This window comes from Podarcis muralis, chromosome 4 (assembly GCF_964188315.1).
Source record: "Podarcis muralis chromosome 4, rPodMur119.hap1.1, whole genome shotgun sequence".
In the NCBI taxonomy this organism is placed as follows: Eukaryota; Metazoa; Chordata; class Lepidosauria; order Squamata; family Lacertidae; genus Podarcis; species Podarcis muralis.
In genome coordinates, this window is record NC_135658.1 from 73,338,288 (window position 1) to 73,365,207 (window position 26,920).

At 43.4% G+C, this 26,920-nt stretch overlaps 1 protein-coding gene across 1 annotated transcript in view; it reads left to right on the forward strand.

Moving 5' to 3' along the window:
• Positions 1–26,920, forward strand: part of OCA2 (OCA2 melanosomal transmembrane protein) — a 130,599-nt gene that overhangs the window by 92,512 nt on the left and 11,167 nt on the right. The window contains exon 22 of the mRNA XM_077927568.1: positions 6,959–7,052. Within this exon, the coding sequence (XP_077783694.1) occupies positions 6,959–7,052 (94 nt within the window). The remainder of the gene's footprint in view (positions 1–6,958; positions 7,053–26,920) is intronic.

Here is a 26,920-nt window from a genome sequence, read left to right on the forward strand (position 1 = left end):
AAATGTGCCGGGCGCTAAATGTGAAATAGTTCCCTTCATAAACAAAATGTCCCTCCATTAATAAAGTGGTCAACAATGTGGCCTCGTCCATGGAAAAAATATCTGGACCAGTTAATACCTTTTTCTTCTATATTTCTGTTTCCTAGCTCCTCTGGAGTTGCTAGTGTATAAATTCCTTCTTTTTAGCCCCTTCCCACTGATTATATGTGTTTGTACATATTAAATTTTACATTTACTCAAATTTATAGCTGCTATGGTTTAGGGTGAGTAGTTGCATTTTAAAAGCAGGCTATTCCTAGTAGGTAAGGAAAGATTAAGCCACATTTTGTCTGCTGGGCTGTGCCTGGTAAGGGGAAAGGCTGGTAAGGCCATCATCACCTGCAACAGTGGGGGACTTCTGGTCCATGGGCTGAATTAATCTCACAAGGCTGTTTTCCCCAAGCCAAACCCACCTGAAGTCATATGTAATGCTTATCAGCAACCTTTTACTGCAGCCAATGAGGCTCACCCTCAGCATAGCTGTCAACTTACAGATTTGAAAATAAGGTACCAGCAGCCTCGGAAATAAGGGATCAGCAGCCAAAATAAGGGATTTTCAGAGCACACGTATGTTCGACTTCTGAGCCCCTCTGAGCCAAAGGCAGAAAGCCCAGCCAGCAGCAAAACGAAGCCTCAAGTGGTGGTTCCCATAGCACAGCAACCCGGCAAAGGAGATGCAGCAAGGAAAACCACTGTCACCTCTCCGCTGGGAAGCGCTGAGCAAAGGCGAGTCCCCAGGCAACGCGGCCGATTTGATCGGCACAAGGCATGCAAGCTCCACCCCCCAGTCGTTCTTAGACTCCTTATTGGGTGAGCAACGCAGCCATCAACACAGTTGGAGCCTCCCTCCTCCCTGGCCGGCAGGAAGGGAGGGAGAGGAGCTGCTTCCTTTGAAACCTGGGAAATTTAAGGGACATAATCAATAAGGGACAGCAGCGGGACACGGCGCTGGGATAAGGGACTTTCCCGCCAAATAAGGGACGGTTGACAGCTATGACCCTTAGTGCCACTCAGCTGAAGGTGATCCCCTTTGAAGTTGTCACCTGATGTTATAATGGCATCAAGTGAGTGGCAAGTAGGTGACCACTCCCACCTGTCACATTTGGCCTGCAGCAGGGGGGAGTGACAGCTATCTCGTGCCTGATCTTCTAGTTGTTTATGGGGCGTAATAAAGCTTCGGAAGAACCATCATCCCATCTATTGCATCTCACCTTTTACAAAATAAATGTTCTTGCAAAAATCCCCCTATGTTTTTCCCAAAGCCATTAAGTTTCCAGTGCATTTGAAAGGTTGCTGAAAAGTCTGTCCTGGATTTTCCATCCCTCAGGAAAGTGAGAATGAAATACTTGTGCCAGAGTTGGCAATTGCTTTTACAAATTTTGCTATACTTCACAGCTACAGAGATATAATACATATTTTGCATATTTATTCACAGAATAAGGAAAGAATTTTGTTGATGTCAGCATTACACTCTGTTCCCAGGCTCATATCAACCAGTTTGTCTTGGTTTTTTCAAATATATATATTTGAAAAATCTGACTTTCTAGATTCTCTGTGCCTGCTTAAATCCTGCCAATAAAACATCCATCAAAGGATCTGTGTTTGCACTGAATGTCTCTCTCCCTGTTTCTGTAGTGGTACTTAAGCTAACATCACAAGTCTCCTTTTGTAACCTATCTTGCTCTTCCTTTATTCTCAATTTTTGCCTAAAAATGAAACTTTATGGTCCAGTGCTTGGCTGGTGCCTATTCAGTAGAACTCTTCAAACCTCTCTTACATGCTTGCTGCTTCTGTCTTTTAACACTCCCCTACCATCTGAATATAAGGATTCCTTGTTTGCACCTGTGCTTTCTCATCCATTTTTCAAGGTACTCCCATTTACCTAATGGTGTTCTGCCCATGTTTTAAAATTTAATTTGGTCCTTATTTAATGTCCATCCTTTTTACCTATCAGTTATTCTTTCAGTTCGAGGTATAACCTTGTTCTTGCCTCTCTACCTCAAGAAGCCACTCATTAGCTCAACAATAATTTGCTTCCAGTTTAGCCAACCTGTTATCTGCTTTGAAGGCCATAGTGCATCTAGTCTCCAAGCTTTGAATTTCTGTAATACTGAGCCAGCTGTGCTTTGAACAAGCTTCAGTATTTTGCTCTGCCATATTGTTTTCTTTCTAGAACAGAATGTGGGTTTTCCCTTGAAGACTTCTTGGAAACTACTGGCCCATAAACTGGCAACAACCAGATTAGTGGCTGGGATTCTATCTAGAACTATCTAGATTCCTCTGTGTCAGCTCCTAGTTGTTGAATTTTTCTGATGTGTCTAGTAACTTCATTATGTAATTTTCAGTGTATGCTGAAGATGCATGTTTTTACTCTGGCCATTGACACTTGAGATATATATTTTAGAACCTATCTGGAGCATTTCCCCCCTCTTTATTTTACTGCCAAATGACTTTAAAAGGAAAATAACTTGGTTTCCTTACCAAAAGGATCATGCAATCTTTAGGTTTGTAAAGATGCAGGCTGTACAATTTCTCTTTTGGAGAGTTTTTGTTTGCTTGGTTTCTGTTGTAGCTGGAAGCCAAAGGCCGCATAGCTCCTTGCTTGTTCCTGGAAGCACAGAGAGAAGGAAACCTGCTAGGCTCCATCCCCACTCTGGTTAACACTTTCATGTACGCAAGTGTGGGTCAGTAACTGTATATTACAACACAGTCTACAGCCATTAGTCAGTCTACAGGGGAAGCTCTGTCCTCCCCATCTGCAACTCTCCTAATTGACTTCTGGGGCCCTGGGTCAGAGAATATGCACATCCAGGACTTTTTTTTTCAGATGGAACTCACTGAAACTCAGTTCTGGTACCTCTCAGGTGGTGCCATTGCCATTCTAAGAGAACAAGTGAGGCATTCATGGTGAGTTCCATCACCTCTTTTTCTAGAAAAACAGCACTGTGCACATCAGGTCTGAATTCAAGCTTGACTACCCATGGCTTTGGACTATTGCACGAAGTATTGCCAGTTATTGATGCAATGATGAGAAAGTGTTGCTGCTGTTAGTATGTACCGTATTTTTTGCTCTATAAGACTCACTTTTTCCCTCCTAAAAAGTAAGTGGAAACATGTGTGCGTCTTATGGAGCGAATGCAGGCTGCACAGCTATCCCAGAAGCCAGAACAGCAAGAGGGGTTGCTGCGCAGTGAAAGCAGCAATTCCTCATGCTGTTCTGGCTTCTGAGATTCAGAATATTTTTTTTCTTGTTTTCCTCCTCCAAAAACAAGGTGCGTCTTGTGGTCTGGTGCATCTTATAGAGCGAAAAATACGGTACATAGCCATTCCCGGCTATCTTCTGATACATTAAGGTGCTTTGCATTACGAAAAGAGGAAGGCTGTAAGAGAGCAGAAATGGAATTTGTGTCCAGTCAAAGCCAAGTGATACTTGGCATCACTAAATCCTGGTAGTGGTAAGATGCCAGAATGTGCTGTCATTTATATAACACAGATTTGCAGATTTTAAAAATGAGAGCAGGAAAGATTATGGGAAAGCATCCATCCATAATGGACTGGTAGATATCACAATGGATAGCAACCGGAAACCAGATGAAGACAGAATAATAGTGAGACCGCAAATGAAACTTGTCAAGTGTACAGTCACTGTGAAGCATTAGGAAAATATTTCCTGTAAGCAAATTCCCTGACAAATTGCTAGAATTCATATGTAAATGTGAGCATGAAGATGGTCTTAAAGTTGTGTGGATGAATGTTTGTCCATTCCAATTTCCTTTCTCATTTGGTTTTGGCCCAACTTTCACATCATGTCCATCTCAACTTTGGGACCCTCATTTCTTGCTGCTACCTCATTTTAACCTTATCTCCGGCTCCTGCATGCTTTCATTCTCCTTTTCAGTCTTATTCAGTTGTAGCTCAGAGATGCTAGCCACAGGGAAAAGTAGGGGAAGCTGAACAAGTTTACCCCACCCTACTTTATTTTCCTCCCCATTGCAGAGGCCTATCAAGAGGTCCGCCAACTTCAGCTTTTTCCAGCTTGCAAGAGAGTAATGTTCAAATTCTGTCCAGAGGCTACAGAGTAGGGAAACCAAATTGGATGTAATAGATTTTCAATTACTACTGGGATTAGTGCTATTCTCAAACTGTCACAGACTTTTCACAAGCACAGCTGCCATGGCGCTAACCTCTTGCTGATCTCAGTGTTCCAGTCACAATTTCTTTGCAAGATGAGATGCTGTAGCTGCCCTTCATTTCATGTCACAAATTGCTAGTTTCTGGTCCAAGCCTTCCCTGCTCTTGTCAAGATCATGGCAAAGGCCCTTATTTCAGATTTCGTTCCAGTGCTCCCTTAATCTAAATCAAAAGCAGCCTGTTCAGACAGCAATGAACGAATGACACAGCTCATCTGGAAGTTCAGAGGTGGATGACTATAGTCTTCCACCAATTTGGAAATGATGGAGGCACTGGCACAATCTTCATGATTTTTGTGGTGTTTGGTCTTCTAAAATGCCCAAGCAGCAATGTGGTAGGTTTGAATGGTGTGTGTGTGGGAGTCTGTGGGAGAAAGTATTCCTATCCTTTGTTGTTAACTCCTTAAAGTTACTCCTTACAGCAGCTTTTCATTTAAGGAAAAAGTAAGGGCTTCTGTTTATTTGCATTTTCCCCCAAAGTAGCTTTTAGAAATAATAATTAATAATTAATAATAATCACCTTCACAATAGAATCAGATGTGTTGAAACTAAGAAGTTTGAGGGGATCTGGTAATATAGGAACGTATTGTTTTTCATGCATGGTGGGAATGTAAATTTGTCCACACATTCTGCACAAGGGTCTTCAATATCAGTTCCAAAATTGTTAAACAACCTCTATCACCAAATCCAGCTTTAGCCCTGCTCTCATTAAACCTAGATTCTGATTTTACTATTCAACATAAATATCTACCGTATTTTTTGCACCATAACACTCACTTTTTTTCCTCCTAGAAAGTAAGGGAAAATGTCTGTGCGTGTTATGGAGGGAATGCCTACGGGTGGCATGCCTATGGATTTTCCTCCTCTAAAAACTACGTGCGTGTTATGGTCGGGTGCATGTTATAGAGCGAAAAATACGGTAACTTTCTTTTCACTGATGGCTACACATCTGGCATGCTTTGGTCCATGGGGTCACGAAGATGTGGATACGACTAAATGGCTAAACAACAACAACATATTTGTGTATCTGAAGAAGTGTGCATGCACACGAAAGCTCATACCAAGAACTAACTTAGTTGGTCTTTAAGGTGCTACTGGAAGGAATTTTTCTGTTTTAACATATTTGGTGATAGACTTTAAAAAAAAATTTTTTTTTTAAATCCCAGGCTGAGCGACCCCTTGAGGTATGGTTCAACAATATCTGGGATGGCAAAAATCCGCCAACTGCATACAAATCAATCTGGACAGCCTGATACAAAAACACCCACCCACCCCATTCACACACACAGGAAAACAAAGTTCACCACAGCCAATCACAAACAAGCAAACACACCCTAGGCCAACCCCAACCTCTCTCGCCATCAAAGGAACGCAAGTGAATAGTAAAGAGAACCCGCACAAGTGATGCTGACACAAAACCCCACACATACATTAAGTAGAATAGAAACCTTGCCACCCAACCCCAACCCCACTCACATGCCCCCCTCCACCTCTTCCCCCCTTTTCTTCCTAAGGTAACACTAATGTCTCAACAAATGAAACTGATCTGTGGAAAATGTAACTTGAAAAAAAAGACATTGCATATACTTTTAAATACATCTTTAATTAAAAATATGTTGTTTTTTTAAAAAAACAATATCTGGGACAGGGCTATTTCAGAGTGACTAGCTGGGTAGCAAAAGTTGTTATAAAGAGAGACACCATAGAAAATTTCTTCCACTAGTTTCGCAAACATGTCTATGGAGTGCCTAGGTTGACCATTAATGCCTTAAGATTATGTAAAATGACATTAGACTCTTAATGCTATGTCCCCCCCCCCCCCGTGGACATTGTATTAAATCGGATTTAATAAAAAAAGAAAATGAAAGAAGAAAAAAAGAAACTAAGAAGGGGAGAAAGCTTGTGCTGCTGCAACCTTATTCTTCTTCAAGTAGACAAAGAAACACCAGACACTTAGATCTACAACTCACGTCAGCAGCCAATACAGATTTTCACGCGGAAAGTCAAGGAAGCAAAATTACAACAGAGTTAAAACAATTCAGTTGCAGTTAGAGGGAACTCAGGGTCATACTGCACAATGCTGTCTAGCACAAAGTACATCTGCATGTGCAGCAAGGCTGTGTGTGTTGGGGGTAGACCAGAAAGGCTTGGACCCCTAGTTCTCTGCCATTGGGCCTCAGAACTCTTGTCATTTTAGGCAACTAATTGTGCTCCAGTGTAAAGGACACATTTTGAAAATAAGCACTTCATTCTATTGCTCTTGCAAGAATTTTTTTTTGGAGGGGGGAGAGGGAAGGAACAACCCCTCATTTTTCATTATTCCTCCAATCAATAGCCCAACTTGCTATCAGCAGAGATCTGTATCCCTCCCCACCCTGCTTCCTAATCTCACTTTCATTTTATCTTACTCATACATTTTTGTGTTTGAAACAAATAACCAGCAAGTTTCTCAGAATATTTGCAGAAGATGTCGTTTTGGCAACACAGCTCTCTCACACACTCTCTCTCCCCGCCTTCATTGAGGACAAAGACAGGTCTGCCTCTGAAAACCTTCAGCTATTTATAGACAGGGAGGTTATTGTTCAGGTGATATCCTTTCAGGTGCATGCGAAATGATTGATTTCCCCCTCCTTTGCATCTAAGTCTGCTAGCTGATCTAATTGAGTGGCAAAGCCAAAAGATAAAGAGCCTCGATATCAGCTCGAATTTGTTTTTGTTTTGAATTACAGGTAATGGGACATTGATCGGAGCATCTGCAAATGTTGTTTGTGCAGGAATCGCAGAGCAACATGGCTATGGCTTCTCTTTCATGGAATTTTTCAGGTACCATTTTAGACTCGAAACGAATCTGTGTTTAAATTTGCCTCTAAAAAAGTGGGGATTTGCTCTACAAACCAAAATGAGTCAGGCAGAATAGTCCATATGGCACAGGGGTGGGAAATCTGTAGCCTTTTGGATTATATTTGACTTTGACTTCCATAAGCCCCAACTATCACGATGATGAAAGTTGTAGGTCAGTATTAACAGGTGGGCCACAGATTCCCTAGATATAGTATTTAAGAAAAAAAAGGGGGGGCTGCTGGTGGTGAAAGCCAATGACATATAAATCCATCTTGGTGACAATAAATGGTATTTATTGCAGGGATTGTGTTTGACAATTGAAACGCCTTCATCTCTCTAATGAGAATAACAATAAATGGAGGGGGCGAACCCTTTTCGTGTAATTGTTTTTCCCCGCATGAGTTGTTATAACACAGGATTCTCATTGCTAACGTTAAAAAAATCTATAAAATATATATTCTAATATTTTGAAAATATTGTCGATCATAAACATGGAGGGGTGGGATAGCAAATTTGTGAGATCATAACGAGGGCTGAATTATTTACAATCTAAACTGATCTCTCTTTTGGCATAACTTAAAAGATTTCGGTGGTGTTTGGCACAGGATACCCGATTTAGTTTAATGCAGCAGTCCTCCAAGATAATTATGTTTATCACTGGCTTGCATCGCTACTTCTGCCTTATGATCAATGAATGCCTTAACTATGCCGCACAATCAAAAAACAAAAACAAAAAAACAACAAAGCAAATTAGTTTAAGTTTGTTCTGCAGACATAGATATGGCTGTTCAAGATGGTAGACTATTAGGTGCTAACCACTGCAAAATTAGATTTGCTTAGCTGTATACAGAAGATAGCTTTTCTGAGGCCAGGGCAATATGATAGAGGCATCATTACCCACAGTTTACAGTCCCCTTTCCCAGTAGCTCCCTTGTAGTGCTTCAAGAACTTATGGAAACTGTTTAACTGTGGACCAATGAGCATGTGTGCCAGAGATTTTGCTCAAATAATGCTAGTATATTTTACCACAATGAAATCTCTGAAAAAACAACCATCAGCTGCACTTAGCTGTTGATGTATGCTAGGTTGTGCCAGATAATATTTGGTATAGGATTAAAGGCACATGGTGAGATATGAGCTTTTTACCATATTTGCATTTGTTTGCTTAAAAAATAACAATTGCATTCATTTATGCATTCCGACTCCAAAAATAAATAAATCAGTGCACAGTTGTCGTAAAGTATGAGAAGATTATTGATGCGTTCAACGAAGCATGTTCTCAACCATCCTTTCTAAATATACCCCACCAGGGAAATAGACGTCTAATAATACTTTGATTTAATTTTGGATGACGGCCACCGTAAACACTTTTCTTTAGAGAGTTACGTTTGGGCACTTGTTTCCCCATTGTCATCAGTTTCAATATGTTATGTTGGAATTTCAGTGTTTATCAGATGATAGCATACCATAATATTATAGGACCACCGTTGGATCCCTACTTTCAAGGTGTTAAAGATGTGGTGTCAAATCTTATGGTTAGCTTCTGTTTCATCACTTCCTGGGAGGTGGGTGGCTGTCAGTGACAGACCCATTCCCAGTTTTGTCCATTTACTGGAATGAAGTCCATGCAACTGAAGCTACCATTCTGGGTCACAAGCACCCTACTGGCAAGCAGTACTATCTGCCGAGAAGGATAGTGTTGGAAGGGATCTCATGGTCACCTAGTTCTGCCTCCTGCCATTGCGAAGTGCATTTTCTTTTACCCAGTTAACGTAAGAGACATTTGCACAGAAACTGTAGCACTATGTTTGGTCCTCCATTTGCATTTCTCACAAAAGGTGTAGAATATCAAATTGCTGCTAGCCTCTGCTTTAGAATCCTTTCTGAAATAACTATGCAGACGGTCAGTTCAGATATAACCTTTTCCACATGTATGCTTCCATGAGAATACTTTCATAAGCACTTCCATGGACAAAAAACCCCATCATGTCAGAAAAGGTGATTCTCCCCCTGTGATTCTGCATTTGGAGTAAAGATGTTTTTTTTGTGTTAAATGATGCATAGCCAAACAGTAAAGGTCATGTGGATCATTACACCAATGTGCTTGTCATTACTATCATTTATGATCATAAGCAAAAAGAAAAGTCTGTTGAAAGAGAAGAAAGGTTTTTGCTTTTAGTCAAAAGGAGGTCAACTCATTTAAGAAATTAGGTAAAGGTAAAGGGACTCCTGACCGTTAGGTCCAGTCGCTGACGACTCTGGGGTTGTGGCGCTCATTTCGCTTTATTGGCCGGTGTACAGCTTCCGAGTCATGTGGCCAGCATGACTAAGCTGCTTCTGGCGAACCAGAGCAGTGCACGGAAACGCTGTTTACCTTCCCGCCAGAGCGGTACCTATTTATCTACTTGCACTTTGACATGCTTTCGAACTGCTAGGTTGTCAGGAGCAGGGACCGAGCAACAGGAGCTCACCCCATTGTGGAGATTCGAACCACCGAACTTCCAATCGGCAAGCCCTAGGCTCTGTGGTTTAGACCAGTGTTTCCCAACCGGTGTTCCGCGGCACACTAATGTGCCGCGAGCTGTTGCCTGGTGTGCCGCGAGCGAGTCCAAAAAAGGTTGGGAAACACTGGTTTCTCTTTCAAAAAGGAAACGTGGGTTAAAGCGGCGACGCCGCCTCCCACTCACTTTCCTGCTCTGGCTTCCCTAACAGTTTTCCGAGTTGCGTCACTGGATCCAGCCCCCTTTTCCACATGTGACACGGGGCTGGAGGGAGGGAAAGAGGGCTTTACGTCGCGCACAAAGGCAGCCTCCTAGAAGCGCTCTGGGCCGGCGCCGTTTCGCCGAAGGCGCCGGAGGACCCCCGGAGGATAGAAATCCATCTATCCTGGAGTGAGGCTTACCTGGGCGCCCCCCAATATTTTAATCCATTTGGCACCCCTGCTGCCCCCCAACCGGAGGTCGCCCGCTCTCCACCGGAGGAGACGCTGGAGCGCCACGGCCCATCTGGATCAAGGCCCTTGGGCCCCGCTGCAGAGGAGGGGGTTCCCCTTCCCTTCCCCCGCGGGCGCCCCCTCGGCTCCCGCATCCCCCAGCGCGCCTGGACGCCGCCGCCACCGCCGCGCGCAGCCTCCCGGGGCTCGGAGGCTCTCCAGCAGCGGCAACATCTGGCGCTGCACCGCCTCCCGGGCCGGGCGGGCGCGGTCCCTGGACGCCGCCGGCGCCTCCCCTCGAGGGCTGCCGGTACCTGGCGCCCCGCCATCCCCGGCCAGGCTGGGCGGCCGCAGCCGCGTAGCCTCCGCTTCCGCCGGTTGGTGTGCAAAGGGCGCTCGGGGAGGCGCTGCGAGCTGGCGCCGCATTTTTATCCCGCCCCGTCGAGCCGGGGCCTCGCGGAGGCTCCCAGCTCCGCGCCGGGGCCTCGCGGAGGCTCCCAGCTCCGCGCCGGGCGCCCCTCCGTGCCCTCCCCTACCTGCCGGGCTGCTGGGAGAGGCGGCGGCGGGACGGCGCCCCGCGCCCCCAAAGCGCCTTCCTTCCCGTCCCCGCCGTCCAGGCTCCCGGGGCGCATGGCGGGCTGGAAGGCAGCCTCCCTCTCCCGGAGCCGGAGCTGAGCCTCGCCGCCTCTCCAAATCGAGAACAAAGCCCGGGGGACAGGCGAGAGGGGGGCGCGGGACCCCCGACAGAACAATGGGGGGCCGGGGAGGGGAGGGGGCTTCCAAAGGATTAGGCAAATCCCGCGGGGATCCGAGGCCGGGATGTAGCTACAATGCAGCCACAGTTTTTATTTATTCCACATGTGACATGGGGCTGGAGGGAGGGAAAGAGGGCTTTACGTCGCGCACAAAGGCAGCCTCCTAGAAGCGCTCTGGGCCGGCGCCATTTCGCCGAAGGCGCCGGAGGACCGCCACCCTCAGCTCCTTCAGAAAGGAAGCCCCGCCCCTCGGCTCCCTACGCCGCCAGGCAGCTCAGCTGACTGACGAGGACGTTCTGCGGCGGCGGCGGCCGCACAACCACCGCAGTTGCTGGCAGCGTCCGCAGCGCAATAAGTAACAGCGCCTGGTGCTGCCAACTCTTTCTCTCTCTCTCCCGCCCCGCCCCCAAGCTCTCGCGCGCCCCGTGTCAACATCGCCGCGCGCAGCTTCCCGAGCTCGAGGCCAGCCGCTGCACGCACGCGCCGGCTCGTCATCGGCTCCGGTTGTTGCCTTTCTCTGCCGAGGTCGGTGGACCCCGAGCCTAGGCTTCCTTCCCGCACCCCGCTTTCCGAAGACCGCACACCAGTTGGGCCAGTACATATTCCCCTCCCGTGACTGGAGCGGAATAGCCCTTTCTCTTCTTCCCCAACCCTTGTCGTTGGAGGAGTCCCTCAGTCCCTCGCTTTGCTGCCTCCTCCCCCCCCACCCCCAAAGCTTGGAGGTTCCCCGGCAAGGGGGAGGGAAAAAAATTGAAAGTTACACTTTCGTGCGTCCCTCCCGGCGTGATGCTGCGCGCTGACGTCACGGGGCTGTAATGGTGGTGTGCCTCGAGATTTTTTCATCAAACAAGTGTGCCTTTGCCCAAAAAAGGTTGGGAAACACTGGTTTAGACCACAGCGCCACCCACCACTTACTCCCAAACTATGTTTTTGCATCTAACATGCAATTATTATTATTATTTTAATTCAAATTATATCAACTGGGGGTGGTGGGACTGATAATTAATGGGATCAGAGCCCTGCTTTCATCTTGAGGAAAATCCCTTTCTAGTTCAAAACTGCTAATACTACAACACAAAAACACAAGAAATAAGCATCAGATAAAAATACAGGAAACCACAAGATCTGTAGCAAAAAGTGGATGAACCAGCCAAAGAAAGTTAGCCAAGAATGAAGAAAAAAGCTTAAAAAAGAAACCAACCAAAAAGGGCTTATTGTGTTTACATCATAGATGGTCAAAACAGCTCTCCTGAGAGTAGACACTACAATGAAGACAGCCCTTAAAAGTGCTTGTGCTAAGTGCATCTCAGACTCTCCTGATGACCTTAGTGGACAAATTTAGGATCAAATAGGAGGAGGCAGTCCTGTAGGCATCCTGATCCCAAGGGCATGTAGAGCTCTAAAAGTAAACCCCAGCAACCAGTGCAACTGTTAATCGAGTTACATGATCCTAAAATCTGGTCCTGGTCTGCAATCTACCTACAAGGCATGTGATGTAACCAAGGCAATGTGTAACCACAGCCAAGTCCATCTTTCCTTGCAATTGGTGCAGTACTGTTGTTAACCTGATTTTCAAGGGAAGTGCTGCCCCATCCAAGAGAGGCTGAATCTACTTGGTCTTCCTAGCTAAGAACACTTCTGTCTCATCTGGATTAAGGGAATGTCATAAATTATAATGCTGTATTCCATTAAAAATGGAGTTTTTATATTTTGAAAATATGCCACCCCAGTCCATTCCTACTTAAAATATTTCCGGGACATCCAAGTTTTAAAAAATAAATTATAAATGAAGCTAAGGTTATAAACTATTTGAAGATAATTGGCAACATCATATTATGTAAAATAAATAGGGCCATATTGATCTGGCAGATCAAGTTCTTCTTTAAGATGCTATTCCCATCAAGGCCTCAACTAACATATGGAACCCTAAATGGAATCCTGTACTATGTAGATCTTTGTGGGCTTTGACTGCTTCCTGTCTCCTCACTCTATTATGGTGGAAAATGAGGACCACTGCTTTGCCAAGCTGGAAGACTTTTCAGGGCTGTGTTCTTGGGTGCTTAATTTTATTTTTAAAATATTAAAGATTTTACAGTGAATAGTCGAGGGCTTTATGTGGCAGCAATCAGATGCTTCTGAATAGAAATGAAAGCTTTTTATGGACAAGATTTTTACGGCAAATATGCCAATACCTGTCTGAAAGAACATGGCACATTAAAGCCTGTACAAAGAATAACTGTCTTTACACACATCCAGCTGTGTGTATGTATTGCAAATCTGTCACAGGACTGATTAATCGCATGCCCATGTAATATTAGAGATGTCAGAAACCCTCTTGTGCTCAGGAATAATGCTTCGGAGTTTTTGTTAAAAGGCCCTCCTGCAGGTTTATTCTTTTAGCTGTGCCATTTCCTACATTTGGTACAAGTGTTTCAAAAGAAAATTCTAGGAGCTTAAATTGAGATCAAAGGAGAAACTAGCTTTTATCATACTGAAGGCCAAGAAAATGAAAGATCCATTTCGATGGTTGGGTTAGCTGCTTGCTTTTATAAGATGGGATGAATCTACCTGAGATTGGGGGGTGGGGGCGGTTTGGAGCTCATAACAACAAAAGAAAAATGGTCACAGACGAATCTCAACACAATCACATACCAAAGGGGAGGGGGAATAAGAAAGAACTTGCTATAGAAAGAAGATGGGAAACAGAGAAAAGTATTTTCATAATGAAGTTGCCACAGGCCAGATATGTCACCTAAAATAGGGATGGAGAGAAAATTGATTCAGTTCACATTTAAATGATAAATCACATAATATGCACTTTCCAAAACAATATATAAACTGAAACACCACCATCCTTTGAAATTTGCTCTTTCTGAATTTTGTCTCCTGACAATTAATATGTACACAAATATGTACACAAGAGGATCGGGTGGCTCTGTGGTATAAACCACTGAATCTGTTGGGCTTGCCAGTCGGAAGGTCAGCAGTTCAAATCCACGCAACGGGGTGAGCTCCCATTGCTCGGTCCCTGCTCCTGCCATCCTAGTAGTTCGAAAGCACGTCAAAGTGCAAGTAGATAAATAGGTACCACTCTGGCAGGAAGGTAAACGGCGTTTCCGTGTGCTACTCTGGTTCGACAGAAGCGGCTTAGTCATGCTGGCCACATATCCCAGAAGCTGTACGCCGGCTCCCTCGGCCAATAAAGCGAGATGAGCGCCGCAACCCCAGAGTCATCTGTGACTGGACCTAATGGTCAGGGGTACCTTTACCTTTACTACGATGACGATGACTACTACTACTACTACTACTACTACTACTAATAATGGCTGTTGTAAGATCAGATCAATTAAGAGTGAGAGTAGGGTTGCCAACTGGATTTTTCAACTTCAGTCAGGAAAACCATATTCTGCAAGGTACTTAGTACTGGGCTGAGTGAAAATTGTACATAGGAAGTTCTTCTGGGCCAAATAGTTCCTGTTTCTAGAGAGGACAAAGTTATTGATCCCCTTAATGGAAATGGCAGTGCTAGAAACTAAACTGCAGGTGTTGCCTGAAGTGTGACTGGTTGGAATGTTGAGTTCTAGTTTTGTGCTGTAAACCCAAAACTTGAAATATTCAGTTCAACTCAATGGGATTTGCTTCCAAGTAGACATGTATAGAATGGTGCTCTTAGCTGACATATATACATGGGGACTCAATGTCCACCAGATACACCTGTTGTTTGGTTGACGAGGTCTGTGTCAATGTAGAGGTGCATATAAGTCGATGAGCTGGATGAAAAGGCTCTGCAAGCCTAATTTGGCCCAGAGGTTAATGTTTCTCCACTCCTGTGTTAAATACTGTACTATTAAAAAAACAAAAAACTAAATTTAATATTTCTTCTCTTTAACACAGTAACCCCAATATTTTCTAGAATTCAGTGAAGAGCTTGTGACAAAAGCTGCCCTTGAAAATGGGGACCAGATGTAGTCAGTATGACAGGTCAGATAACATGGCTTTCTGCAGCCTACCTCTGTAAATGCCTCCTCTGCTTGGAAACACTTAATAAGATTGGTGTGTAGGAAGAGCAAGTTTCAAAATGGGATTTTTGCTTATTAGATATTGGGATTTCAAATTATCTAATATATCTTTTAAAAATAGGTGGTGAGAGGAAGAGGTCTTATTTCTGAATTCGTTGACAGCCATAATTTATCTTGTTTGTGAGGCTGGCTTTGAAAGAAAGTGCACTCTAGAGGACCTAATGGAGTGATTAATGTTTCTGCAAATCAAATGTGCTTTGCTTACTTTAACTTGCCATCCTGTATCTTAATATATATTGTTTCCAGCTGGCATTAATTTGACATCCAGGCCACTCAAGAGACATTCTAGTCTTCAGGGGAAACAAGGCTGATTAAAGCTTACCTGTTTCTGTTCAGCCTCTATCTGTTTCCTCTTCCTTTGCTGGCAACCTACTGGCCTTGATCTGGACATATCACCCACAGAAAAGATAGAAGCTAATAGAGTTGTTATCTGTTGATTTAAATATTTTTGCCATTGAGTGTTAAGTACTGTACCATTTCTTTCCTGATGGAACAAAGAGCAGCCCCTGCCCGAAATGGGTCGCATCAAATGCTAGCCCTACTCAGAGAAGACCCATTGAAATAAATGAACCTATTCATTCATTTTGGTGGGTCTGCTCTGGGAAGAACTACCCTTGTATACAGTCCCCAAATGTTTCTCTGAGCACAGGTAGGGCATCCATTGTTCACAAATGGACATTAGAACATTTAAAGAGACGGACAAAAGTGGATTTAGTAGTGAACTCTTGAGAGTCCCATGGACTGCAAGAAGATCAAACACATCCATTCTTAAGGAAATCAGCCCTGAGTGCTCACTGGAAGGACAGATCGTGAAGCTGAGGCTCCAGTACTTTGGCCACCTCATGAGAAGAGAAGACTCCCTGGAGAAGACACTGATGCTGGGAAAGATGGAAGGCACAAGGAGAAGGGGGCGACAGAGGACGAGATGGTTGGATAGTGTTTTCGGGGTTACCAGCATGAGTTTGACCAAACTGCGGGAGGTAGTGGAGGACAGAGGTGCCTGGTGTGCTCTGGTCCATGGGGTCACGAAGAGTCGGACACAACTAAACGACTAAACAACAACAACAGATCGCCCTCTCCTCTAGCCCCACCATTTCCTGATCTATCTCCCCACTCCCATGTCCTCAGTTACAGAATAATGGGGAAAGCTGCTTTAGTTTAATATATTTTTGATAGTTGGCCCTTATCTGCCAACTGGACTGAAATATTTGACCATGGGTGCTTCTGTTGTGCAGTACCTTTCTGTACTTCCGTTTATTTCTTTAACAAAATTCATATAGCACTTGATTGTAAAGAAACAACAGCCCATGCCTCTAAGCAGCTTACAATATAAAATGAAACCTTAAAATAATAGGGAAAGGGTATTAAAAATGGATATTAAAAATATTCAAAAGATTATTAAAATCAACAGTCACTAAAACAAATAAGACACGTGCATATCTGGATAGGCTTGCCTAAACAAAAGTGTTTTGAGGTTTGCATGCATAAGGTATGCTAAATTTTGCAAATATTCAAGCTCAGTGAGCAGAACCATAGCAGAAACAATGGGGGGGGGATACACACAGCTGTCCATCCCAAATCCAGTTTAAAGCATAAGAAAGTAGAGCAGGAGAGGCCGTCAAGTTGCAGATGCAGAGTAGGCCCACAAGCCACACTCTTCTCCACTATGTTGAGATGAAATATATTTGCATTTAAATTACAGAAAGTTTTTATAAATTTCATATATAGATAGAAAGATATAGATATGCCTCCTTTTGTCCTGTTTCTTCAGGTGGATGTGTTTCTTCCTTTTCTGGCGACGTGATAAGCTGCCACTTATTTCTTTTCCCATTTTCCTTTTTGTTGCTGATCCTTGTGGTTCTTCCTCTTCAATTACTGAAGGTTTGCAAAGAGCGACTCTGTGTTGCCTTAGCGCAGGGGTAGTCAACCATTTCATACCTACCGCCCACTAATGCATCTTTCTTGATGGTAAAATTTCCTTACCGCCCAGTGCTCGATGGAAGGAGGATTCAGCTTGTGCCATAGAACCCCCTACCGCCCACCTAGAATCCTGAAACGCCCACTAGTGGGTGGTAGGGACCAGGTTGACAACCCCTGGCTTAGTGGAATGATATAACCCAGGAAGTGAAACAACAACAGTAAGAGAATACTCCCCCCCCCTTGCTGTTGCCAGTGGAAGCAGAACTTGATTAGTGGCAAATTGGCTGAGCTTCTTATAATTCAACACACAGTTCTTCCAGGCAGTTGCCTGGAATTGTTGTCTAGCTCAGCATACAGTAGTGTCGGTATTAACATCCCTTTGTTTGTTGCTGTCTCCTGCCAAATCTTTCTTTAGGAAGATAATCTGTTCTTTTAAGTGGGTGGTCCTCACTGTAGCATACCACAGTTTGAACGTCCCTATATCTATCTGTAGACCTTTGCATCTGCCCCAGTTGTATCTGACTTCCTGTTTGCCCCTATTCTCTGCCAAAATGTGTGTTCTAGACATTGGCAGTATGGGCTTGACTTGTCAGGCAAATGTTTTTGCTTGTCTGCCGTTCTCATGGGTTAGTCACACTTTCCGCTCTCCCCTCATGTGTGTGAAGTTTCAGACATAAACAGGTAGTGGTCCATGAGAGAGGTAATGACTCTTTGTGTACGACGCTGACTTTAAAATATAGTGTGGGGCTATGATAATATGAACAACAGTCTATGGCTTAGATCCTTAGGTAAAGGTAAAGGAACCCCTGACCATTAGGTCCAGTCGTGGCCGACTCTGGGGTTGCGGCGCTCATCTCGCTTTATTGGCCAAGGGAGCCGGTGTACAGCTTTCCGGTCATGTGACCAGCATGACTAAGCCGCTTTTGGCAAACCAGAGCAGTGCACGGAAACACCATTTACCTTCCCGCCGGAGCGGTACCTATTTATCTACTTGCACTTTGACGTGCTTTCGAACTGCTAGGTTGGCAGGAGCAGGGACTGAGCAACAGGAGCTCATCCCGTCACGGGGATTTGAACCGCCAACCTTCTGATCGGCAAGTCCTAGGCTCTGTGGTTTAACCCACAGCGCCACCCGCGAGCTAACTAAAGGAAGTTCATGTAAATTGAGGGACACCTTTTTCATCCTGAGATGTGCATTTCCTTATCAGCAATTTTCTGAAGGTGACATGCCAGGGGTTGGCAGGGCTGGAATCAAAAGTGGGAGGACCAATGGAAGTGGGTCTTACTTTTGTACAGTTCCAAAATGTCAAAGGTTTTTCTACACGTGCACCTACATTTCCATCATCTGTCCAAGCAAGCAGAAGGCATTTATCAGAGTTCAAGGACACATTCCAGCTATTGCAGGTTATGGGGATGCAGCAGGCTGTCTAGAGACTCTAGCAACATGTAGATAGATAGATAAACTTTATTTGCATTAGCCAACGGCCATAGCAACATAAAACAAGCAATATATACAATTAAAAATACAACAATGGGTAAAAAGGACAATCAAATGACCAAGATTTTCATTCAGATAGTGGCCCTTAATCTCATTGCACCCTTGATAAACCTAGCAACCTTTGCTGTTGTCTGATCATTTTGATCTGATAAAAGAAAGAACAATGTGGCCGCAGATGGGCGGCCTGGGATGGTAAGTAAGAGTGGGGTGATGATCTCATTCCTCAGATCTTTATAAAGGGGACAGGACAGGAGAACATGAGCCACTGTTTGCAGATTGCCATCTCCACATGGGCAGAGTCGTTTCTCAGTTGGAATCTTTTGGTATCTGCAAAGGGCATGACATCCAATCTGGCCAGTGTGAAGGCACGTCTGTATTTTGGGGTAGTTAATTTATACAAATATGGTGCCAGGGAATCAAACTGAGAAGGGGGGGAAAAGCCATACCAAGGACAGAGTTTCTTTATAATGGCCAGATAGTTCTGTTGCTCTAAGTCCTTCAGACGCTGTCCAATTAGCCTTTTTGCTTTAATAGAGCCCATCTTGAGAAGCTGATTTGGGTGGAGTCCGCAGGAAAGCAATTTTTGGTGCACAATTTTAGACCACACACTTTTATGGGGGTCTTGTGTCACTAAGAGCAGTAGACCGGGTGGATTTAGATTTAGACGGAGCCAATAATTAAGAGTTCTTTGCCAGGACTGAGCTTCTACAGAGGGAAGATTTGCCTCCAGTCGTAATGCTGCAACAAGTAATAATAGTGGTGTGGCAGCAGCAGAGTAATAGGAATAGGGCTGTTATGAGCAGTGAAAGCTTATCCATGTGGGCAAATGGGGTGCTGCCCCACTAACCTCTACCTTCAGCCAGCCCTCACTTGCTGCCTTTCATACCTGCAATCAGTTCAGGGAGTGGCAATGGCTGTCAGCTTCTTCCTCCTTAGTCCCAGGGATGTGGGTGGTGCTGTGGTCTAAACCACTGAGCTTCTTGCGGTCGGCGGTTCAAATCCTTGCAACAGGGTGAGTTCCTGTTGCTCTGTCCCAGATTCTGCCAACCTAGCAGTTCGAAAGCATGCCAGTGCAAGTAGATAAATAGGTATCACTGTGGTGGGAAGGTAAATGGCGTTTCTGTGTGCTCTGGCACTCATCACAGTGTTCCATTGCGCCAGAAGCAGTTAAGCCATGCTGTCCACATGACCTAGAAAGCTGCCTGTGGATAAACACTGGTTCCCTCGGCCTGAAAAATGAGATGAATGCCATACCCCATAGTCACCTTTGACTGGACTTAACCGTCCAGGGATCCTTTTCCTTTCCTTTAACTTAGTCTCAGTATTGCCCTTGTGTTGGGATTGGGGTGGGGAGAAAGGGGACAAAACTAGAATTAGTTGGTTCTGCCTGTTTTTGGCTCTGGTTCTTCCCCATTTGGTCTCCCTGCCTCACTCTTACCCATTCTCTTGACTACCGCCACCGCTGGCTATGAGATGTGTCTCTATTTTCAGCCGTGTATGGGATTAACTGTTTCCTAAACAACCATTGGTTTTAGAGGTACACTTAAGAGTTGCTGCACTGTGATGTGTGTACAGGATTTGCTCAAACCTCAGAAATTTGGTTTGTGAAACTTGTTGTTGTTGTTGTTGTTGTTGTTGTTGTTGTTGTGTGTAAATATATTACACATACTATCCTAAGGAAGACTTGCCTCTTTTCAAACAGCATGACTTTCTACGGTGTGATAAATTGCAGTCACTTCAGAATGTCCCAACTCTACAGTTCTCAACAGAAGAAAGAGAATAATCACACAGTGTCTTTTCCTCCCCCCCCCACTAAAAAAAAACCATTTGATCTGGCAACTGTACCTTGGAGCTAAGTGCTGCAACTATTCTGTAGGAGGAATTCAATTTAGAAATAAAATCCACAGAAGTTTAAAATAAATTAAATATAAAATCAATATCTCAGTACAGCCGCTTCTGCGCTGCTGGTTTGATGTTAAATTCAATTCCTGCCTTTTCATTCACACAGTTTTAGATTTTGTAATGTCAAGGGCTTCTGTACAAGGGGTCCATGATGTAAGGGGCTGATATGTACTTGGGAACAGAGGAACTAGGCAGACAAGTTTTGAAATGTCACACAAAGCACTTTGATTTGAAACATCCAGCGGTTATTTGTTTAATTTGTGGGACATTATTGCAGTAAAACCAACAATATTGCAGTAAAACCAACAACTCATGTTTTCCAGATAGGCACACGAAAAAGCTGAGGCTCACAGAGCTTTCCTGTAAATTTGCTAGAGAGAATTCTGTGAAATCACTTTCTCTGTCTGTCTTGGCAGGAAGCTGTAACACTTCCTTCCTGCCTGGGCACTCTCCTCTTTCTTTATCATGCTTTCCAGCCGACCACATGGGAATGTCTGAGCTCTGAAGCTCAGACACCATTTCTGAAGTTGCATTTTGTAATTAGTAACTTAGATAGAAATTATAAAGCTGCCTTCCTTTTGCTACTGTAATTGCTGCTTCCATGCCTAGATTATGTAAGTAAATACTACTTTTATTTCTTCACAAAACAATTTGTGCATTACTGTATTTTTGTGGGGGGAGGGGGGAAAGAAAAAGGGTAATACCAGGAAAATCACGTCTACAGTACTTTAAAGCATCCTGGATTATTGTTCCTAGAAGGTTAAATCAACCTTTTCTTAGCTTCCAAGTTTAACCTGCAAAGGATGGTACTCTCCTGATCTCACTAATGTGAGCATTGAAGGATAATAACTAAAGTTACTAAACAATATATCCACTTCTACTGTCAAAATCCATCCCTACATTATTGTGTTGTCTCTGTTGCTCTGCCCTTAGCATAAACATATTATTGCTATGATGTAGGCAGTTTTTGGCATCTAGAGAAAGTGTTGTCAATGTGGAGCCCCCCAGAAGTTGTGGACTACAACTCCCATCAACCCTGTGCATTGGCCATGCTCAGTGTTGTAGTCCCAACAGTATCTGGGAAGCTCTGCATTAGCTACTCTGGGTTTGGCTCAACCACAGGGAATATTCTTAGGATTTTCTTCATAACCAGGATGCATCCTTGACAGCATCTGTTCTATTAAAAATTGCAGGCCAGGACTTGCTCTGCGTAGTTTATGGTCTCATTCCATGGCAAGTCACAAAGTCACGAGAACTTCCAGTCGGTCAGTTGGCACCTGCTATTTCTTAACAGCCCTCATTTTACTAGCCAAAAAAATGCTGCCACTATATATAAGGTTTCCTCTCCTAAGACAGCCTTTAGTTATTGTTCATCATGGTTTCCCTGTATTATTTAATCCCATGAATCACTTAAAAACAACAACACTTTCCCTGTTTCCACCAAACTACTAAAATAATCATAGGGAGGGTCCTGCTGTCAGCTGTGGAACTTGCACTTCAGTGAATAGATACAGAATTGCCTGCCTTGTTAAAAAAGAGGTCTTGTATATTGAGCAGCTGCATCGGAAAGATGGCTGGGATCCAGGTAATCTTTGGCTGCTTTTGCTGAGGTTTTAGTCTCTTTCCTTTCACTCTTAGTTTAATTCTTGGTCCATTGTCTACTTAATTGCAAAACATTACAAGATGAGACTAAACTCCCATGTCTTTGAAATTTGGGCCTTTTTGGGTTGAGATGTACCAGGTAGGATTTTGACCGAGGTGAACTTGTGGAGTAATCTCCAGCCCCCACGAAGCATTTTCCAGCCCTCACAAAGCAAGTCATATCAACTGTTGTTAAAGTGCCCTCCCAGGATGTACATGAAATCTTAAGTTCTTTTCTTTCAGTGTTCACACAGGTACTACATTAATCTGCAAAGCTTTAAAGACACGGAGCGCTTATGTGATAACATCTTAATTCAAACATTCTTCTCATACCTTTGCAGTTCGGATTTAGAAATTCCTTCCACAGACAAAGCTTCACCCATACGTATAATAGCTGTCATGTGTCAAAATAATAATTACATAAATCACACTGAGTTTGTATAGGGTTATGTTGTTATTAGGAAAGCATTAGAAGCACACAACCATGCCTAATAAACAAGGGAAACGTCGGAAGCCCTGTCAGTTTATGTTTTTGTGAGAGCCAAAGTTGCCTTAGCTTGCTGTGAAAAAACCAATCAGCTTGCATGAAAAGAGAGAGGGAAAATAGCTTGGGGGAGGCTTGCAAAGGTACTTTTTAGAGATCATCTTGTAAAACATAATGATGAAATCTTGAGCAGCAAGAAAAACATGCCTTTCCCCCTGAATCATACTAGAGACTATTTCCCTCTGGTGTATCTTAAAGTTATATTATTCATGATATTTTGTAATTGATACTTGAAAATGATGTAAAACTCAAGGACAGATTTAGTCCTAAGATTTAGTAGCATCCAAATAAGTTAAAAACCCTTCCTAGTAATAATCCCCTTAGAAAATCAAAACAGTTTATTTCAGCCAATAAATCAAAATCTATGTTCTGGCCCCAGAAAAGAAATCCTTATTAAATTAGTTAAAGAAAAACAAGATACAACCTGGAAGCTGGTGTTAGCACAGAATGAGGTTGCTAGGTGGGTGAGTCCTGAAAATGCTACGTTGGCTGCCAGTGAGTTCGTGGGCCCAATTCAAGGCGGTTCGTCTGCCTATCTGTCTGTCTATCTATCTATCATCTATCTGTCTGTCTATCTATCTATCATCTATCTATCATCTATCTATCTATCTATCTATCTATCTATCTATCTATCTATCTATCTATCTATCTATCTATCTATCTATCTGATTTATACTCTGTCCAACCTCCTTAAAGTGATCCACACTTTAAAAACAAAAAAGCAAAACAAAAGCATTCTAAACAGTCAAAACTTCCTAAAAACATCTAAAAACCGTTACACTTAAAAACACCATCCAATGATCTTGAGGTTGCCAAGAATGATAATCTTCAGCCACCAGGTGTTTGCGTAAACAAGAACATTTTCTTCCTGAAAGTGAATCATGGAGACCGTAGCGTAGACCACCAGTACTAGCGTACAAAGCCAAAACAGGTTGGGACCAAAATAATCTGAAGAACACTTCTCCCCAGTATCAACCATCTCAGCTTCCTGCTCAGATATACTACGGTATTCTTAGTAACCAAAACAGGAAATGAAACCCTTGATATTCTGGCTGATTCTGTTAGGTCTTGTTTATGCCTGTGTGGATATGGGGACAGAGTTGGCATGTGGGTTTGTTGCAAGGTTTGGTCCCTGCGTTTGTGTTTCTGGTGTATAGGTTGTTGCTGCTTTTTGGGGCACATTTTAGGCCATTTCTGCACTGCAGCAGAGTTGCAGCACACATGAAGAAGTCCTTGCTGTACGGATGGGGATTTAAATGTGTTATTTCAAGTTTGTGTGTATCCTGAGAAAGTTGCCGCAGACTTATTGAGTAATGTGCGGCATTAAAAGGAACAGCTGGAAAATCCACTAACTAAAAAAAGTCCTTGACCTGCTCTGATACACCAGCATATGGTATATAAAATTGCCTCTAGGCGCTTGCAAGTATAGGTAGGCATGCACAATTGACTGCTTAAGTATTAAATATCTGTCTTGACTATGCATTTCTAGGCTTCTGGCAGTTCATTTTTGAGCCGCAACATGTTCCAGTAGTATTGCTCCCTTCTTGGGTTTTTTTTTCTTTTCCTCTGGAGCAAGAAAAATATAGTCTTTTAAGTGCACTCAGCTGAATGAAGTACTGGAAACAAGTAGATGTAGAGCAATCTTAGTTTTAGAGGACTCAGTAGATTTCCGCAATATTGAAACTCGGGAAAAGCTACTTATAGCAGATAGCTGCCTGGTAAAATTGCTTGAAGAATCCCTAAAGCCGTGTGTGATGGAAAATATAACCAATGGCTGCAACAGCTTGGGTTTTCTTCACCATAGCTTTCAGGTGAGCTACGACATCACATTTAAGATAATCTGAAAAATTCTGCACTGTTTCAGACTGTGTCTAGGAGATTGGTGGGATGCTGAAGTGTGATATATGACATAACATGAATTAGTACCCTCAAAATGCAGCAGCTGTGAGCTTATTAGGCCTATGTAATAATAAAAATAAATTTTTTTATTTATTTATATCCCGCCCTCCCCAGCCGAAGCCGGGCTCAGGGTGGCTAACAACAATAAAATAATACAACATTCTACAATCATTTCATTATCATTTTCATTTTCATTATCATTTCATTATGAAATTAATTCCAATCAGATTAATGGCAACCATTGGGCTAGAGTTCTGTGAGGATTGCCAAAGGAGGGAGTCAGGCTGTGCCCTGGCCAAAGGCTTGGCGGAACAGCTCTGTCTTGCAGGCCCTGCGGAAAGATGTCAAGTCCCGCAGGGCCCTAGTCTCTTGTGACAGAGCGTTCCACCAGATCGGAGCCACAGCCGAAAAAGCCCTGGCTCTGGTTGAGGCCAGCCTAACCTCTCTGTGGCCTGGGACCTCCAAGATGTTTTTGTTTGAAGACCGTAAGTTCCTCTGTGGGACATACCAGGAGAGGAGATGTATGTTAAGGAGGGCCCACTGCATGCTGTAAGGACCCCCATTTCTGGCCGTTCTGTTACATAGGGATGTGGGAAGATGCCCTTTACCAAATCAGACCACACATGCTCAGCATTGCCCACAATAACTGCCAGTGACTCTCCTAATCAAACATACTGAGAGTAAAATAAATAACAGTAGTGCCAGGATGGTGTAGTGGTCAAAATGTATTAGTGTGCGCCATCTGGTGTAAATAGGCCAGTTAATAAGTCGAGCAATGCCCTTTGGAAAACCTCTAAGCAATTGGTTTACTTGATACCACATTCAACACTCTTCTAAAACTGTTCTATAACATTCAAACTTGCAGTATGAAATCATTATCCATCACAGCGTTGGGTTTTTATTTGGTGAATTATCTACACTTCTCTGAAAACGTATAATAAATTAATTCGGATGACCAATGGCATTCCGTTGAATTACATTCTGTGCTGTCAAATTCTTGTTGCTTTGTGCACATGTTTGAATCACAATTTGCTGCGCCTTAATTTTTAACTTCATCGTTATCAGCTGGATTCATTCATTTTGTATGGGGACTGCAGATTTTAATTTCACACTAAGGTCATTTGATTCCCCAGCTGCAGTTGCCATTTCATCATCGTCTTCTCTTTCTTTGCTTGCTTGCTTTTGAAGTTGCACATACTGTGAGTTTCTTCATGCTTTAACTTGGTGCTCTTGTACTATGTTTGATTTCTGAATCGCATGAACTACATTTTTAAAAAATTCTTTGTGAAACTTTTAAGAGCTTTCAAATCATTGTGAATAGTGTTACCAGGTGTTTGCCTGGACCCCTGCATGTGGCAAGGGAAAGCCTTGAATCTCCAGGTGGCCAAGAGTGCCTTATAAATATTATTATTATTATTATTATTATTATTATTATTATTATTATTATGCACGCAGCTTGCAAGCATAGATTGTGGGCTCATCCACAGCTTATCACACTGCTTTGGGAAAACCCACTCTTTATCACTGAATTGGAGCAAACGTTAATTGGGTTTTCTGCACGGATTCAGGGGTACAGAGTGGGTTTTCCTGGGGAAAGCAGCGGGGCAAATGGAAAACTGCTCAGATCAGACCCACGCCTAGTAAGCACATGCAATGCATGTAATGTCTTTCATTCTATAGTTGTGTGATGTGTGCTGATATTGAATTGTGATGGCCATTGGCTATAAACAATTAAAATCTATTGATTGATAGTATGCCCAGGAGAAGCAGAAAGCCTGTCGGACCCATGCTTTTCAGGCATGGGACAAGTGAAGTGTGGACGAACCCTTTCCAGAGGGTATTTCCTTGTCCATTTCCTTCTCCCCTTTCCCAATTAACCTCCATCGCCAGGACTTAGTGGTGGGAGGGAGCGGAGGAGAAGAAAAATAATTGGGCTGGGCTCAAGAGGGTTATGAGTGTTCATAAACCTCTAACCATGACACTACACTGGAATATAATGTGAATATTTTTTTAAAAATAGCATTGACTACGGCTCAGTACTGGACTGGGCCCCTGGTGTCTAGGGAGGGAAAGCTTGACCTTTTCCCCTTGCCACTGTCCTGACAAAAACTGCCCTCCTTTCACATGGGTGGCAATAAAAACTTACCCACCAGAAATAATCAGTGTTGTGGGGTGGTGGCAGGATGAAAGAATTTCCACTGGAATCATAGTAAGGAGGAAAGTGCTCAGTTCCCCCTTCCTGCCTACTGTGGTTCTGATCCTGCTTCAATAACTATATTTGTTTGAAAAATGTGCATGTTAAATGCAGTAACATTTAGTGACACACGTTGATTAGCCCTTATGCCATTTCCTAAACAAAGAAAAGCTGAGGCAGAGGTAGATATCTTCGGGCAGCATATTATTCCAAAAAGCTAGAATTGGGCCCTGCTTCACACCGCAGCAGATTTAACTACTGTAATGAAAGGAAGTCAAAGCGGGTCCTCCTTTGAAGTTCTTAAAATCTCATGCTGGAACATGCAGTCCCTGGACTACGCTGTGCTCAGGCTGCATAGAGGTTCAAAGGATGAAACCAATATTTCAAATAGTACCTGAAGCTAACTGCAAATTCCTTGCAGCTCACCTAGACTGGAATACACCTGTTCCTATCTCCCTATTCTTCTTAAGGGGTGAGTTGCTGTGC